General features: G+C 37.7%; 1 protein-coding gene across 1 annotated transcript; it reads right to left on the reverse strand.

Moving 5' to 3' along the window:
* Positions 1 to 150: 150 nt before the first annotated feature.
* kif28 (kinesin family member 28) lies at positions 151 to 18,819 on the reverse strand (the record flags this gene model as incomplete). Its single annotated transcript, XM_084096531.1, has 23 exons — positions 151 to 397; positions 530 to 678; positions 1,724 to 1,862; positions 2,005 to 2,099; positions 3,209 to 3,375; positions 4,373 to 4,507; positions 4,591 to 4,877; positions 6,809 to 6,916; positions 7,279 to 7,382; positions 8,494 to 8,656; positions 8,803 to 8,926; positions 9,050 to 9,110; positions 9,205 to 9,295; positions 10,636 to 10,757; positions 10,837 to 10,979; positions 11,096 to 11,163; positions 11,277 to 11,388; positions 13,891 to 14,045; positions 14,871 to 15,098; positions 15,278 to 15,313; positions 18,048 to 18,251; positions 18,399 to 18,590; positions 18,766 to 18,819. The coding sequence occupies 23 exons, from the start codon at positions 18,817 to 18,819 to the stop codon at positions 239 to 241; spliced, it is 3,096 nt and encodes a 1,031-aa protein (XP_083952657.1). The 3' UTR covers positions 151 to 238.
* Between the last annotated feature and the right edge of the window lie 217 nt (positions 18,820 to 19,036).

Genomic DNA, 19,036 nt, shown 5'->3' on the forward strand with positions numbered 1-19,036 from the left:
TATGTATTTGAAAAGTAGTACAAGCTTATATAATAGTCAATGCGGTGCGTTTTGGTTGTACGCATTCGCATTGTGACATTTTAGCTGCATTTAGCCGTTTAAAATTCCAAATGCACTCTTAAGACAAAATCAGCATGAATCATTAAAATGTCTGTAGCACTTTGTCAACCCTTTAATCAACAAGAATCAGTCTTATAAATGTACAATTTTATGCAGTATAATTGATTTAATAGGCGTATCAGGACCAAATCCCAGACTTTTCTCTCTTTCGACGTACAATGGCAGCCACATCTTGTTTCAGTGTGGTTACACACTGTTCCAGCTGTTCAGAAAAGTCCTTCAGAAGATAGGTATGCTCATCCACAAACAGTCTAAAACCCAACAGGTCTGCTTCTTCCTATGGAGACACAAACGCACAATGCATCGATGCTCTCAACATTACAGTCAGAGCTTGCACACCCCAAAAGACTTTGCTTCGCATGAATGATTATGTTAAACATCAACAACAGAGGTTGACTGGCATAGTTACACTGGGTTTGTGTCTGCGCAGCCGCTGAAGTTGCCCCCTAACAGAGGTCATGCTGTGGTAAAACACTTTTAAGGCTTTGGCAAATTCAGCATCACAGCTGGGCCTCAGACTGCCTCTTCGTTCCTGCCGACCGCGGTTATTCTCCACACCTGCGGGAGAATAACAGTGTTATGAACTGAACAGGAGTCAATATGGTGACCCACTTGTAGAAAAGCTGAGCTGTTGTGTGAATACATTTGTGTTCTTGCATGTTTCATGCTTGTTATGTTAGGGATAATGTACAACCAGCCGGTTGTTATCTCAGAATAAACCCCTGATAGGGTAATGAGGACCCGGACACGAAGCGGAGGGGTCTTGCATCAATCTGAAAGGGGTTTATTCTGAGATAACAACCGGCTGGATGTACATTATCCCGCTTATTACATGGCAACTTGCCACATAAGTAAATAATTAGACACGAAATATTGATCTGAGTTGAAATATTTTATTAGGTCTTTAAGTGCAAAGCTTCCGCGGAGAGAGCAGTTGCTAGCGCGGCAAGTTCAAACTAGACGGACATTTAGGAGATACGGTATACAGTCATACCACTTATTACACAGCATTTCGCCACATGAATAATTATGGAGATAAGAGATATTGATTTCAGATTAAACTGTTTTAAAATTGTACCTGTTTTTATTTTATAATCCAACAGTGTACAAAACAATAGTCACAAAATGGCAGCAGCTGCGTTTGTATGAAACGAGAGAGCGAGTCCACGATACTGGATGGCATAATTAAATAACTGTACACAAAATATTGATTTGACTGAGTTTTAATATTTTATTAGCTCACCAAATGCAAAACTTCCACAAAGAAAAAACATTCCTAGCAAGCGTATAGCGCTGCTGACTTCAGTAACCCAGATGAGCCTGTGTTATCAGTTTTCTGCGGTTGTAATCTGGGAATAACAACTCGGATGAGCCTGTGTTATCAGTTTTCAGTGGTTGTTATCTGGGAATAACATACCGCTGGATGGCGCGATTGACCAATCAGAATCAAGTATTCCACAGAGCCGTGTAATAATGTAGGATAATTGCAAGAGGAATTGGGTTCCGATCCCGGACGAGCCCCCAATTTGTGTTACACCCTGACCAAAGATTCTACAATATCTTGACAGCATAATGTACTAGATGACCTATCAAAAGTACTCACCATTTCTGGCTGAGTTGAGCTGCTCTCTCAGACAGCCGTTTTCTTTCCTCAGTGCTGCATTGACATTTCTCAGCTGTTCCATATCTTGATGAAGGGCTCTGAGAGATGAGCTGAGGTCAGAGCCTCTGGTTTCTGCAGTCTAAACAAACATAAATACACATCCATAAAATAATTCAGTTTCAGACAATCCCAGCATAACCCTGGCCTGGCTCATGCAGAACATTTAAACAATGCACATTTATTTGAAACATACACATGGTCTGTTTATTTAAGGAATATACCGAGTGTTCTGATGCACTGATCTTGTCAATAATGATGTTGTCCTCTTGAGTCATCTTCACCCCATCCATACAGGAGACTAACTCAGAACTTCCTTCTACAAACAGAAACATGTTTATTGGAGAAGTTCAAGAATGCCTCAAAGGCAAATGGTTTGGTTTGATTCTTGTTCCAGTTTCTACAGCGTCTTTGTATTTTCCCTTATCAAATGACTTTATTGTCAGTCTTAACTCTTTTAAAAAACGTTGCCAGCCACCACAAGCATTTTTGATCATTTTAACTTTTTTTAAAATATATTCTAGCTTCATGCATTTTTTTTTAATCAACACTTGAATGTGAGTAAGTTTTTAAAAAAAACAGCAACATTTTGAGCAAAAAGATGAGATTTTTTTTTATTTTTTTTAAAGACTACATCCAGATTGGATTCAGAATGATAATGAAAACATATATGGAATAGATCAAGTCCATCAACACCCCTAATGCTTGCACTTTTTATTTTATCTTGATGATCGCGTTATTTTACATATGCATATGATTACATAATATCGCTTGTTTCTGCATCTTCCTGGCACGTGTTTTGATCAGGAGATTCAGTACTCTTTCAGAAGATGCGTAATAGCGCCCCCTACCGTATAACAGTGAAAACACGGAAAGCCGGAAAATTCCGTCAATGGCAGGAAGCGTTTCTCACAAAAGTTTGGGGTCAGTAAGATTTTGCTTTAAAAGAAACGAAAACTCATATTAAGCAATGACCCATAAAATTCATCAAAATTGTAAGAAAATACATTTTTATAATGTTAAAAAAGATTTCCATTTCAAATAAATGCCGTTTCATTTATTTATTTTAAATTTCAGTTTTCACAAAAATCTTAAGCAGCACAAATAAGAAACCTTTTTTTTTAGCACCAAACCAACATATTAGAATGATTTCTAAGGGATCATGTGACACTGAAGACTGGAGTAATGATGCTGAATAGTCAGCTTTGCCATCATAAGAATAAATTATATTATTAAATATATTAAAATTTAAAAAAAAAAAAGTTATTTAAAACTGTAATAATATTTCACAAAATTACTGTTTTATTGTACTTTTTTAATCAAATAAATGTAGCCTTGGTGAGAATAAGAGACTTATTTCAAAAACATTAAATAAACCTCACCAACCCCAAACTCTTGAATGGTTGAGTGTAATATAGAGGCTTTTACCCTGCAGACCCCACAGCTCCAGCACCAGGGCATTGCTCTGCAGGTAGTTCAGCAGTTCCTGAGAGGTTCTCAAAGCAGTGAACTGGACTCTGTGGTCCATCAGCGGGTTCACATTGTGCCATATCGCTGGAGTGTAGAGGGGCTGCGGGCAGTCAAACACCCGAAACCTGTCAAGCAGAGTTCAAAAGTTCTTTCTTTAGCTCAAATCAAATTTCATTTCAAATCTCAACAGGAATGCAAATCATCAGATATGGCATTATTGTTAACTAAAACTAAAATAAAGCTAAAATCAAATCAAATATAAATGTTAGATGGAAAACCAAACTAAATATATATATATATGTATATATATATATATATATATATTTAGTTTGTTTTTCCATCTAACATTTCTATTATATAAATATATTAAATACGATTAAATTACTAACTGAAATAATAATAAAGATTATTAAAGATTATTATTAGATTAGAAAAGAAAATAAAACGAATGAAAATTAGACAATCTGATAACAAAATTAAACAAAAATTTAAATAAAAACTTTAATGTATACAAATAAAAGCAACATATTAATAAACTAAGAGTAAATAAATAACTCAGTAATAAATAAATTCAGACATGTCATACACCGCAGTGATCATTATTATGATTAGTGTTCTAAGGTCAAAAATAAACTGGTGATTCATTTAGGTAAATAATCTTGGTTGATAATCAACACTTTACGAGAATTATGGAACTTTTGATACGAACAAGTATTATTAATAATATAAAACAAAAAATAAGCTTTCATAAAATCCATACTAAGCAGTCTCACACAGAAACTTCATGAAGAGTTCCATCACTTAATATTCAGCAATATTATTGACCTGACTGCACTGACACTCAACTGATGAGAACTCAACTTAGCTGTATGATGACATCACTGCTTTTAGCTGAATTGAACTCATTTCCTAATTGATGTACTTTACACAGTTATTGAACCCAAATGAATCAACACTGAACTGATTTCAACTGTATAATGACTGTTTACTATTGTCCTTTTAAAGCTGCTTTACGGCATAATTGAATTCCATTTGCATCACTGAATCATTATTTTCCTGTGATCACTGTAAAGCTGCTTTGAAACGACCTGTATTGTGTAAAGCGCTATATAAATAACTTACCCAATTTGCACGCCTCTGTTGCGAGCCTCTTTAACCCAGCGTAGGCCACAGCACTGATCCAAAACCAGCTGAAAGTCCAGCCGCTTCCCAAGCAGCTCTGACGGGTCAATAAGTATGTCATCTTCACCCAGGGGCCTGCAAATGATAAATATCATAGCACTACCAATATTTCACTCATGTAATCAACATTCTCATTTACATGTAGAAATGTTACCCACAATCCCATGGGGCTGCAGGGCACAAGCTGTGTCTGCAGTATGGCCTCCTCCGTTCCTTCGGGACCCACCACTTCCACCTGCTCCTCCAGAGGGATGCGGAACGCCAGGGACTGCAGCCACAGGTGAGCACTGCCCAGGTGCAGGGGCTCCAGAGGATCCCAGAACGGATCTCTTTCCCTGGGAAGAGGAGCTCGGTCTGCCCCCTCTGCTCCTCCCACCTGCTGCTGGTACGCCTCTTCCATCAGAAACTTACGGTTGACAAATTTGGCTTTGGACCACATCCACACCTGAGAAGACATTGATTTCCAGGGGATTTTTTTACTTTTATAAGGGCAACTTTTCTAACCTTTTTAAATGCATGGCATTCTTTTCATCTTAAATGTATTAAATAAATGCAATTAGAATAACAATACACTTTGAGGCTGTCACCGATTGAAATCAGTATCAACAAAATCCAGATGTGGCACAGATGCTTCATCCATTTACACCACCTGTTTAAAGGCACACTATGTAAGTTTTCGCCACTAGAGGTCGCTTATTCAAAACTAAGACGTAGCTTGATGACGCCGTGATTTCGGCTCGAGAGCAGTGGAGCTTTTATTATTCCGCAGACGACCTCTTCCGGTCATATATGTGGGGTAACATTTTAGATACATTTGAGTGTGTTGAAAGTTATGTTAATGCTACTCTGTGCGTTCGCTACTATGCGGCTACTATGAGACACTTGTTACACACTGCAGTAAGCTGGATCGATATAAGGTATGGCAAAACATCGCAGTAAATCAAGAACATGAGATTGAAACCTCTAATAAGACATAATATATTAAAGCGTCTTTGGTGTTTCCATGGTTTCTACAGAATAAAACCAGAATTCGAGGGTAACGTGGGTATGATGTCATTGAGAGGCGACGTTAAAACTGCTTATTTCTCTGGATTTAAACATTCTTAGAAACATTTGGGATAATGTAGGTGCACAACTCAACAAAATATATAACATTGTTCTAGTGGTTTTTGGATATTTGAATCCAAAAATCTTACATATAGTGCCTTTAATGCAGCTTAGAGATGCCATAAATGCATATACACTGCAGTAACAATTGCATAAATAACATTATGAGATTAATGTTTTAAATAGACAATGTACTGAATATAAAAACATTAAATACTGTAAAAAATGAAATTATACTTTATGAAAATAAAACCGCCCATAGGTGACTCATAGTGAAGGTAATAGCCCCATAGTCACTTTTTTAATGTGCAAGTCATTTCTTTTTTCATTTAATTGATTCTTTCAAAAAACCTAATCCATTCAGGAATGAAGCAAGTGACTGTCTTTATGACTGGGCCATTGAATCATTGACTCACCCGACTCATTCGAAAATGCTTAATCATTCAGGAACAAAACATCACTGTGTTGATCGGAGAGGCAACGGTTCTGCTGTTGATACTGACAATATTGTGTCTAAAATGTATGTCACTAAATATTAACTTAAACAAAGCCTATTTTTAATTTATTTATTAATTATATACTAGTAGATAAAGTATAAAATAGTGATGATCTTGAAAAGAGGACAAATAGCATCTGACTCGAGGCTGTGCCAGTAGGCAGTCATGGCATTTCAAAACTGGATTGCCTGACCTAAAATCAGACAGATGGCCACCCAACAGAACTTTTTATAAAAGTCTTAAAGGTGCAGCAGCAAAAACTGCCTGTTTTAATATAAGGGTCAGAGAGAGGGCGGACAATATGCATGTAAAATTAAACTACAACTGTCTTTGGTGCAAAAAACATTGAGTAGTATTATACGTGAACTTAAGGGCAATAAATAAAAGTTTAAAAAAGTTCCTTTAAAAGTTTCAGCGCTAAATTGATATCGGGTGAGACATGGAAAGTTTTTGTGCATGTTGTGAGATAATATAACATCAATGCCCTTGTGATTCTGCTCTACATCTGATTCTGTAATCGCATTAGTCTCTTATTCAATTACACCAGTCCATGTTTTCAAAAACATCTAATTCCATCTAGGAAAATCACATCACCTGACATCTGCGTCAAACACTGGTTGGCAGTAAGATAGTTAAACTGAGAAAGAGACACTATTTCCAACTACTTTGATGCCCACTTTTTTCACTACTTTTAAGTGTTGTGCATTTCCAAAAATCAAAGGAGCTTCTTATCCGTAATTGATTTAAATTCCCACAGAGTCATAGTTCTCACCTGTTTGCTCTCTACAGATGTCACTCGCACCGCAATGTCCTTCTCCAGGTCATGACCCTTAGAGTCTGTCATTGCCAGATTCTTGATTTCCAATTTGAATTCAACTCCCTGAAAAGGTCAAGATTTAAAAATGCACTGCATTATTTTTACCTTTGGCTGCAGTATGACAGCCTTATAGAGGCTTGTACATATACTGTGGATGCAACATCACAAAAATGTTTTCAGTTAACTCCACCCTTGTAAAAATAACCAAGTTAGGTATCAGGAACCAGAGTGATAAAGTAAGTAGCATTTGACTGGCACAAATCGATTTTTCAAAAGGAATATTGTTTTTTTTTTTGTTATGGTTTAAACTTCACTGTAGTGAATCTTTGAACTCCATTTCATACTAAGAGGCATTTTCCAGCTACTGTTTGTCAAAAATGAATGGATATACTTTACATGATTGCAAGTTCAGTAACTGTACTCACCTTCTTTAACTCTTTACTCATTTGATTAGCTTCTGTCACCATGGGCATCAGCTTTATATAGTCATAGAACACAGGCAGTAGACTGGGGTCAGGCTGGTGTGGCCCTGCAAGTGATGTTATTGTTAACTAAAACTAAAACTATTAAAATCATTTTCCTTCATAAAAGAAAAATAGAATAATGTTGCCTTGGCATTTAACTGAAATAAGTTGAAGTTTCTAAAATTACAAAAACCAAAACCGAAATAAAAATGATTTAGATTTTTATTTTTTTAAAGCACACAGAATGGCTAAAACATTAAAATGAAAATATAAAAACAAAAGCTAATTATTAATTAAGTAAAAAATATTTGATGACAGGCCGTTGCATTTTTAGTAATGCGGCCACGATGAGAAGCGGAGTCTTTCTTACGCATATCACCTCCGTCGCTAATTGCAAATTCCAATGTAATTTTAGAACAATTAATGGGGGCTTGAGCCATTGATAGCGCACTAATGTAGTTATTAATGAGAGAGAGAGAGCGAGAGAGAGAGAGAGAGAGAGAGAGAGAGAGAGAGAGAGAGAGATATTAAGCATGTGTGAATTACCTGAGTCTGTGAGTCTGTCAACAGTATTCGGCACCAGCGTCTACTAATAGCGAAAATTTAAGTTTATCTGCTTCAAAAACAGCGCCGTTATTACCTCGCTAGTGAGAAATGACATTTAGCTTTTAGGTTGCTAAACTATTTTACTGATAAATTCATCAGGGCAACGCTGACAACACGTTTCTGTGCGTGTCCGTACTGTTTGTGTGTACATCTGAGTGGAGAGAGAGAGCGGGAGAAAGAGGGTATGTGCTTACGGTACCAAATAAAAAGTGGCAAAAAATATGGAAATAATTTGTTTCTATCCTATTGTTTACTATATTTGCTTGTTTGGGATCGTTGTGGGTTTTGGTTCTTTTTCTGTTTTAGTCTGTAAGGACCTTTGAAATAACTTAAATAATTTGCAGAAGTGATATGGAACTGTAATGCAGTCAAGACCTGCCTGAACTACTTTAGCCGTGTGTTTCCCTGAAAATACTTAGAACGTTTGTCAGATTCACATCTCAACAGCCCCATATAGTATATAAATAATACTACAATAACACTGGATGCATCTAAATTAAACCAAACCTAAAGATATCTAATAATAAAAAAAGACATTTCAATCGATTTAAATCCAAACCCCACACATACGATGGCCCTGATCTTCACACAGAGACTGAATGTGGAAGCCCTCAGCCTCTGCCAGCTCAGACTGGAAGTAATCATAGTCATAGCGACTCCAGTCCTCTCCTGAGCGCTCCGATGGGAAGCCAATGAACAGGTAAGTGCTGTTCGAACCCAGGACAAGTCGATCCTTCATCAGTACAGAACAAAGGTAGGTTAACGATAAGCCAAAACTCAACTTGGTAATTCACACAGATCACCATTACAAATCATACTTGAAAAATGACGATTAAAGTACATATAGAAAATAATACAGATACAGATAATTAAACACACCAAATGCTGCAGCTCTATCCTTTTAGATACCGGCACTCCATTCACAATGACCTTTGACCCGGACACAGGAGTAATTGAAACTCTCCTTTGCTGGTTTGAGAACACAGCATGTTTCTCCTGAATGCTGAAATCAGGAAATCCAAATTCACATTTTTTAATAAATGCTTCATGTACATCGTTAATGTTTATTATGGGGTGCATTTCATATTGGGACGCAATCTATTCATCTTTCCCATGCTTGACTTACCCTAGACCCCTAATAGAGATCACTCTGGGCGAGTTGTCTGCCAGACCAATATCCCATTCACCTTCTCATAGAAAGATATAAATTACATATTGCATTTAGTTAATATATGGATATGATATAACTGGTCTGATGTCACTATTGTAAGACAAACTCACCTTCCTGTATGAATAGCTTCACCACACCAGAAAGCTGGGCATCCTCATTGATGTTCATTATGTACGGATGCATCTGCATCATCCTTCGTTCCTAAAACGGGAAGAGATTTTTGAGAGATTGGTGTTTAAATGAAGGAAAGGATTTGTGATTGCTAGGGGAGAATTGTCCATAACGGTGTTGTTATTTTTAACTAAAACTATTCAAAATTGTTGTTATAAATTAAAATAAAATATAAATATTAGTTCCTTAATGATTTAGCATTTTTGAATGAATTGGGTGAGTCAATGATTCAATGACCCAATCATAAAGACAATCACTTGCTTAGTTCCTAAATTAATTTAGAAAATGAATGGGAAAAAAATGCCGTTTTGAATGAATCAGTTTAATGAAGGAATCAATGATGCACTTGTTAAGACAGTGACTTGCCGCCACCAAAGGCTGGTTTTAGTTTCTAGTTTTTATTTCAAGTATAATTTATTTTTCTCCACTATTTCATGTTTCTATAGTCAGTATATTTTATATTTAAAACATTAATATTATAACGTTATATATTAAATTACAGTGTAAATGCATTCATGGCATCTTTGAGCTGCTTTAAACAGTGTGTAAAGACATCTAAATGCCACTTCTGAATATAAGAATAGAAAATGTAAAAAACCTAAACGAAAATTAGAAATCTGAAATAAAACAAGTCGACGAACTAAACCTGAAATAAATGTAAATTAAAGTGAAATAGAAACTGAAAAATGACAAAAGCATATAACAAAATTACTACAACTTAAACTAAAATTAAAATACAAGCCATTTCAAACTAGTAATAAATTCTAAAATTCTGTAAATAATACTAAAAATAAGTCACTTTGGATAAAAGAATCGGCTTGTTTGCCCATGTATGTATATATACCTCTTGTATCTTTGTCAGTTGTTGTGCATGTATTGGTTGCTTCTGGTTCTGTTATCCTCGTGGGTTCTGTTCCTTTCTTCCTTGAGTTCTTTTATTAAAAACCCTGTATTTAGATCCTCGCTTCGCCTGGTTTCTCCGGCTCATTACAATATCAACTGATGTACTGCATTTAAGTGATGCTTATATTGTACATAAAACATTTTGGAGTGTCAGAATGAAATGCATCTCAGTGTTGAATTAATTAGCCCCTGACAAAAGAATATAAGTTTGTATAAATATTTTGTTTAAACTGTGAATTCTCTGAGATCATGTACCATTACTGGTTTTAGAGGCCAACTTTAGACATAAATTAATATTTATTGTGTATTTTCTATGGAGGAAGTGATTTTGGAGGACACTTACATTTATGAATTTTGCATATGCATTCAAAGCGTTAATGAATTCAGTATATATGTTCCCAGGCATTTCTGTGAGAAACTCGTAAGTGTTTTTAAGTCACACCATGTAAAAGAGCATCTTTGTTTACCTGTGTTATAGTTGCATACTGTGTCTCCCAGTCTTTTAAGGCCTCTTGAAGATGCTGTTCCCACAATGTCTGAATGGCTCGAATCTGCAGTTCATTATGAGTCAACAATCGCCGCAGCTCCTCTACAACAGACAACACTTTTAATTAGATGTAATGTACTCGGCATTTAAAATCTCCTTGTATTTCTACCACCTTACATACTCGTCTCATCATCAGCTTTACGGCCCTCTTGGCCCAGTCGGCTTAGTCTCATAAGTAGTTTTGCATTTTCTGCCTTAAGTTCCTTCACCAGCCGTTCTGTGGGACTCTCATTCACCACGGCTTTATTCTGGATCCGCTTGGCCCTGAAAAGAAGGACATTCGACAATGTGTATGTTAGAATATATTACGTATATTAGGCTGACGCAAAACTAAATACAGTAATGACTAAATGTATGTAACTTTTTATTTAAGAACCCACCTCTCTGCATATCGAAGAGTAGAAAGAGACTCTTCATAGCAAATATCTGCAGGACTTAAGGTTGCAATCTGTGAACGAGGATCAAAGCAAATTCTTTAATTCTAAAACATCACAACGACATTGTTCTTGTTAAGTTTGCCTCAGCCATTAAATTGAGAAAACTATGGGCAAAGTTACTTACCATGACGGTTCGACTGTTACCACCAAGAGCAGACTGCAGTAATTTGGTGAGGACAGAGTCTCTATAAGGAATGTGAACTACTTTCTTCCCAAGAGCCGTGTCTGCTAGAGCACTTTATAGACAGATAAATGCAAAACAATTAACGACAGTTAACTTTAACAATTAGCACAAATCAAACGAAAGTGGCCCCAAAATGTATTTGGACACATAGGCCACACTTAAAAGTTATTAGCAAAATGAACCCCGACCCCACTTATTATACGGCTATTCACTAAATAAATAAATAAATATGTGGGCATGATATATTGACTTAAATTTAAATTATTTTATAGTCTTACAATATATAATTAGCTTCAGCTAAGTAAAAAATAGTCCATTATAATGTACAAAACAATCGACCAAGCAACAAGATGAACACCGCAATAATATTACAGTAGCCTAATATTAGTAATAAAGTCCTAATGGTCATTTTCACAATCGATATCAGAGATATAAGAATGCATACAGTCAAACCAAAATTTATTCAGACACCTTCAACATTTCTCACATTATCACAGTTTATTCGCTATAGTTTAGAAGTAAGGGTTAATGCCCGACGAGGTGTCCATTGTCAGGCATTAATGGACGACGGCGAGGCGTGAACCGTCCGACCCGCAGCCGAAGTCCAATACCTGACAATGGACACCTCGAAGGGAATTAACCCGCTTATACCATGGTCACTTGCCAAATAACACATTTTTAAAACATTAGTTTATATTTTAATTAGTTTTACAATCGAAATCTAAAGTTTTTACAAACAATAACTTGGTTTCGGAGATATTTATAGTCCGCTCAGCTCGCAGAACCCTTCAGTTTTGTTTTGATACAATAAATTGTAAACGGATACTTTGACTGCCTGTTGCTATGGTTACTCACAGCTGATGTAGCCAGCGCATTTATTTATTAATTTCGAACGGTAAACGGTCAGTTTCACCAGAACTCCTTTACTAGGTGTCCTCTATCACTTTTTAATGGACACCCTGCAGCCAATCAGAATCGAGTATTCACCCAGACCATGGTATAAAACGGTAATAAAATATGACAAAAAAGTTATCAAATCAGTTGATATTTCACTGGTTTTGGCCATCCTTCTGTTAGACTGTCTCACAAATGAATTAGGTTGAATATCTGTCAGCTGTTAAATTTCAGTACACAATTAGATAATACCAATTTAGCTCAACCAATTACCAAGCAATGCTTAATTTTGTTCAGTCATTGCTGTAAAAAGGTTGCATTAGCAATTAAAAAAAAAACACCAAAGCAATGGTCAGCTCAAAGTGTCTGAATCATTTTTGGTCCCACATTTTTATACATTTTACTGGTAGTCCACTGTATAAAGAATTTTTGGGTATAATATGTCACAGTTTACTTTATTTTGCTATCCTCGCTTAAATGAACTATAGTGTCCTGCACACATTAGAAAAAAAAATCAAAAATTATATCTGGTGTCTGAATAATTTTTGGTTTAACTGTATATATGCTCACCGGCCACTTTATTAAGTACACCTTGCTAGTCCCGGGTTGGCCCCCCTATTACCTTCAGAACTGCCTTAATTAGTCATGGCATAGATTCAACTAGATTCTGGAAACATTTCTCAGAGATTTTGGTCCATATTGATATGATAGCATCCGTGATGTGAATCTCCCTTTCCACCACATCCCAAAGGTGCTCTAGTGGATTGAGATCTGGTGACTGTGGAGGCCATTTGAGTTTAGTGAACTAATTGTCATGTTCAAGAAACCAGTTTGAGATGATTTGAGCTTTGTGACCCGTTGCGTTATCCTGCTTTAAGTAGCCATTAAAAAATATGGGTACACTGTGGTCATAAAGGGATGGACATGGTCAGCAACAGTACTCCGGTAGGCTGTGGCATTTAAACAATGCTGATTTGGTACTAAGGGGCCCAAAGTGTGCCAAGAAAACTTCCCTGACACCACAACACCACCATCAGCAGCCTGAACCGTTGATACAAGTTAAGATGGATCCATGCTTTCATGTTGTTTACACCAAATTCGAACCCTGCTGCTCACTGGATATTTCCTCTTTTTCAGGCCATTCTCTGTAAACCCTAGAGATGGTTGCGCATGAAAATCCCAGTAGATCAGCAGTTTCTGAAATACTCAGACCAGCCCGTCTGGCACCAACAACCACGCCACATTCAAAGTCACTTAAATCACCTTCCTTCCCCATTCAGATGCTCAGTTTGAAAGTCAGCAGATTGCTTTGACGGTGGGTGCTTCTCAATACTCAAAATTATGCTTCCTCATTTCCTCGCTCCTACGTCCTCCAGCCCGTGACCCGCAAACTGATCGTACTCAGCCATTTTGAAGGACATCTCAATTTTCTAGTTGCACCGAGAGGATGCAAGGAACGTGGAGTGAGAAAGGAAACGAGGATGCACAAATAAGAAATGAGAAGCACCTTGTGTCTACTTGCCTAATGGCATTGAGTTGCTGTCATGTGATTGGTTGATTAGATATTTGCGCTAACGAGCAGTTCAAAAGGTGTACCTAACAAAGTGGCCAGTGAGTGTATATACACACACTATAGGTTCTATAGTATGTATCTGCTGACCTGATGACATTTCCAAGTGTAGTTAAACTGAGATTGATCGCAGTGCCCTCTTTAAGCCTGTCGGCCTCTGACCCTGATGACCTTTGTCTCTCACTACCAGCCAAGTCCACTAGGTAAATGTTGGACTGTTTGGTGATGCACTCCTTTGAGAAGATCTACAAGCACAGTGAGCATGCAAGTAAAGAATCTGTGAGAAAAAAAACACTGCAGATCATCTAGAATATGAGGCCCCGTTTACACTTGTCATTAAAACGCAGCCTATATCTGAATTTTGTCCACAAATGCATTGAAAAGACAGATCGGATCTCTGCCCCATGATTGCAGAAGGTTTTCTAAAAGAAACCCTATCATTTCACTTATAATCAATAAATTAATTTTATTTCAGCAGGTTGTATACTGAGCAGTGTTGTTTTAGTATCTTTGAGATACTATATATATTTTTTTATATATATTGAATTCGTTTTTAGTTTTGTATTTTCCATTTTAATTTAATTTAATTTTTTTTTAAATAATTTTGGTAGGTGTTTTGTCATTTTTATTAGTTACAATTTTTTGTAAATGTCTATATGGTTTTTATTAATTATTTCAGTTTTAGTTATTTTAGTACATAAAGTCAAACTAAATGAAAAATGTTGCTTTGGCAACTAGATTTGATCTAGATTCTTTTTTATTTTAGTTAAATTTTATTTCAAGTAACAAACATTTTTTATGGTTTTAGATAACCTATAGCCTATACCTTTGCAACCTATACCTAAATAAACAGTTGAGTAATCGACACTTCACGGTTAGTTAATTGCAGTTATATTTTACTTAATCATTTAACAACATTTTAAATAATTTGCGGGGAAAACAGATCCGATCTGTTACATGGATACAGAAGCTACTTAACGTGGACGAATGTAAACATGCTATGTTCTGATTGGGTGAACGCATGTTAATGCCAAGTGTAAACAATGCTAGTCAGTTGGCAGAAAGGACACCTGTTTGAGCTGGACGATGATGAGCATGTGCGAGCGACTGCTGTTGGCGTTCATGTGTGTGGCTGCAGTGGTGCGCGTGCGTGTTCCCTGCTCCATCAGCTGCTCCACCTGTACTGCACTGTCGCAGGGCACCCGCTTTAGCCCCTCCACATAGAAACCCCTCTGTTGGTCCTCTCTCACCCGCAGACCACCCGCAGATCGGCTGATCTTCGATAGCAGGTCTACAACCTGAGCAAAGTTTGAAGTGTCACTCAAGTCATGTAAAACATCACTTTAAACATCAGCAAGTCATCATTTAGCAGACGGTTTCATCCAAAATACACTTACTACAAATAAATTGGGGACTGGACCACAGTTAGAACTGTTAAACATGAATTAATTTGTTTCAGATAAGGGTGAATTCTTACCTGTTCATTGTAGATTTCCAACATGCTGAAAAATACCTGTAGTTGATTAAAAAAAAAAAAAAGTATTTTTAAGGTAAAAAGTAATAGAAGCCCATAGAACCATATGGTAAAAATTTGGCACAGATAGAGGACAATCTGAACATTAACACAGCAATTTTGGAGTCTCTAACTCAATATCTCCAGCACCGCCAACTGTCCAAATTTGCACTATGATGTCACCCTATGACAGCAGCACCTCACTGCAGTACACGAGATTCAGGGGGCGGAGTTGGATCCAGATCTAAGGGGTGGAGATTGGAGATCCAACTCCTCCCCCTGGATTTTGTGTTCTGCAGTGAGGACCATCTCCCCTATGATGTAATTTTCTGTCAGAAAAAACTTTCCGCCATTTTGAATTTTTCTGAAAAAACTACTTTTCCGAACTTATCCTATAGACGGTTTGTCCGACTTTCATGAAAATCAAAACAGATCATCTTCAGAACATGTCGACAAAAAACATGGAATTCAAGTTAGTCAAACTATTCTAAAATAACTTGCGAACAAAATTCTACAAAAAACATGCCAAAGTGAAGAGGCTATTTCTCCGAAACGCTTAAAAGTACTCAGACCAAACTTTGCTTGTGTTATGACAACCATGACCTGAGAGTACCTGCACAGTTTTGGTACAGTGCCACCTAGTGGTAAGGAGATAAGAAAAATGGCTTCATTTGCTTATTACTTCTGAACAGTTTGGTCAAGATTCGGTGCAGCATACAGTCGAACAATACCCAGTTTTCCCATGTCAGCCATATTGATTTTTTTCCTAAAAAGCTACACTATATTGCCAAAAGTATTGGGACACCCCTCCAAATCATTGAATTCAGGTGTTCCAATCACTTCCATGGCCACAGGTGTATAAAATCAAGCACCTAGGCATGCAGACTGCTTCTAAAAACATTTGTGAAAGCTCAGTGATTTCAAGCGTGGTACAGTGATAGGTTGGCATCTGTGAAGGCCATTCGTGAAATTTCCTCACTACTAAATATTCCACAGCCTGAATATTCCACAACTGTTAGTGGTATTATAACAAAGTGAAAGCAATTGGGAACTATTACAACTCAGCCACGAAGTGGTAGGCCACATTAAATCACAGAGCAGGGTCAGCGCATGCAGGCGCACAGTGCGCAGTCAATAGCTACAAACCTCCAAACTTCGTGTGGCCTTCAGAATAGCTCAAGAACAGTGCGTAGAGAGCTTCATGGAATGGGTTTCCATTACCGAGCAGCTGCATCCAAGCCTTACATCACCAAATGTAATACAAAGCGTCGGATGCAGTGGTGTAAAGCACGTCACCACTTGATTCTCAAGCAGTGGAGACGTGTTCTCTTGAGTGACGAATCACGCTTCTCTGACTGGCAATCCGATGGATGAGGAGAACGGTACTTGCCTGACTGCATTGTGCCAAGTATAAAGTTTGGTGGAGGGGGGATTGTGGTGTGGGGTTGTTTTTCAGGAGTTGGGCTTGGCCCCTTAGTTACAGTGAAAGGAACTCTTAATGATTCAGCATTCCAAGACATTTGGGCAATTTCATGCTCCCAACTTTGTCGGAACAGTTTGGGGATGTTCCCTTCCTGTTCCAACATGACTGCGCACCAGTGCACAAAACAAAGTCCATAAAGACATGGTTGAGCGAGTTTGGTGTGGAGGAACTTGACTGGCCTGCACAGAGTCCTGACCTCAACCCGATAGAACACCTTTGGGATGAATTAGAGCGGAGGCTGCGAGCCAGGCCTTCTCGTCCAACATCAGTGCCTGACCTCACAAATGCCCTTCTAAAAGAATGGTCAAAAATTCCCATTAACATCATACTTCTAAACCTTGTGGAAAGCCTTCCCAGAAGAGTTGAAGCTGTTATAGCTGCAAAGGGTGGGCCAACTCCATATTAAACCCTATGGATTAAGAATGAGATGTCATTAACGGTTATGTGCATGTAAAGGCAGACGTCCCAAAACTTTTGACAATATAGTGTATATTTTATGAACGCATTGGCGTATCGTTACGAAATTTGGTATGTGTCTTCGGCACAATGCCCTGAATGTACTCAAAAGGTTTCGGGGCTGCACCACGTTGTGGTCAAAAATGATAATGAAATTTCAAAAAATGCTAATAGCTTTTCAATAGTTTTAGCCTATTGTCATGATGAGAGTGATCTTGATAAATCCATGGGATCATGCCAAGAACATCGATACCAATTATGTCATAATAGGCTGAACTTCCTGTCCGCCCTTTTGATTTTTTAAATTTAAAAATCCACCTTTTCAAACTACTCCAAGACCATCTTCCATTGAAGTTGAAACTTTGAATTCTCCAAATTCGACTGGCAAAAAGTTATAGATCTCATGTTGACAGACAAAACCGTTTTCTTTTCCCGTGTCAACGGATTTGAAGGTGCTTTCAAACTGCATCCGAGGGTGCTTTCACATCTGTAGTTCAGTTCATTTGGTCCGGACCAAGGGCAAAAAATTATACATTGTAGCATTTTTCAGTCGTTTTGGTTCCTTTACACACCACACTGATTGCTCTGGTCCGAATTAGTTGACAAGTTGGTGAAACAAACCAAAATGTAGTCAATTTATGTAATTTATCCTTCTAGTTACATTTGTCTTCAGCATGTTTTTGAAATTAATTCTAAATTGCATCAAACCAAATAGAAACTGAGACCAAACTTTTACAAAGCATTGCATTATTTAGCATGACTCAAAATGAATCACCTTGAATATGACTGACAAACCTGACACTGCCTGCTGTCTTGTGTGCTCCTGATAGACTGAAATAGTCTCTCACAGAGGGTGGGTATGAGGCCTTTGTTAGAACCATAACCGACCATGGAGTAACTCTTCCCAGAGCCAGTCTGCCCATATGCCAGTAATGTGGCATTGTAGCCCTGCAGTGCATTATCCAGAATGCCTTGCCCCAAATCCAGAAACACACTTGTCTGTAAATGACCACAGGGGATTGAATCAAATAGAAACTTTGTTAGCTCAGCTGTTACCAGTTAAGCACACATTTCATCATTGTAAACATGCCCAAAGATGCATCCTCTTTTGCAAGGTGAGATAACATCTATAAAAGCTGATGTTACCTGGTCTGCATAGCGCCCACCTGCCTCCTCAGGTACAAACAGACCATCTTTGTTTCTACTGAAGCCGCTATGGGACCAGTAAGTGTAGTCGAATGTGAAGGTGCGGCTGTTCTGCAGGTTACGAGGGTCCTGAATACTGATGTTGTTCGAGGTCATTGAGATCACACAGCGACTGCCTGCATCCCGCTCTCTCTGTATAACCAAGAAAAAAAGCTTCAATTTTGAAAGGCTTCAAAGTCTCAAAGCTGTTCTTGCATCTCAACATAGTCAACCTGTTAAATTGGACAACCAAATTAACCTTAAAATGTATTCATGCACACCTTACTATATACCTTTGCAGTATTTGAGATGAACTGGCTGTACTAACCTTATTGAAAGGCCTGACTCTGACTGCTACTTTCACACAGTCCTTGCTGGCCATTTCGATTCCCCTCACCCTCATACTCACGTGGATACTTCGGACACAGAAAACACAGAATGAGTGTCAGAGCAACAGGATGAAACCTGATCACTTTGTTACGCTCACTTTCTACCAGGGCCCAGCAAGATGAATAATACAGTACCCTTAGTTTCTGTAAAGATCACTTCCACACAGTCTCCATGCTTTAAACATGGAAGTAAACCTTAGGATGAAGGGC

This window comes from Abramis brama (assembly GCF_963993115.1).
Source record: "Abramis brama genome assembly, chromosome: 21".
Classification (NCBI taxonomy): Eukaryota; Metazoa; Chordata; class Actinopteri; order Cypriniformes; family Leuciscidae; genus Abramis; species Abramis brama.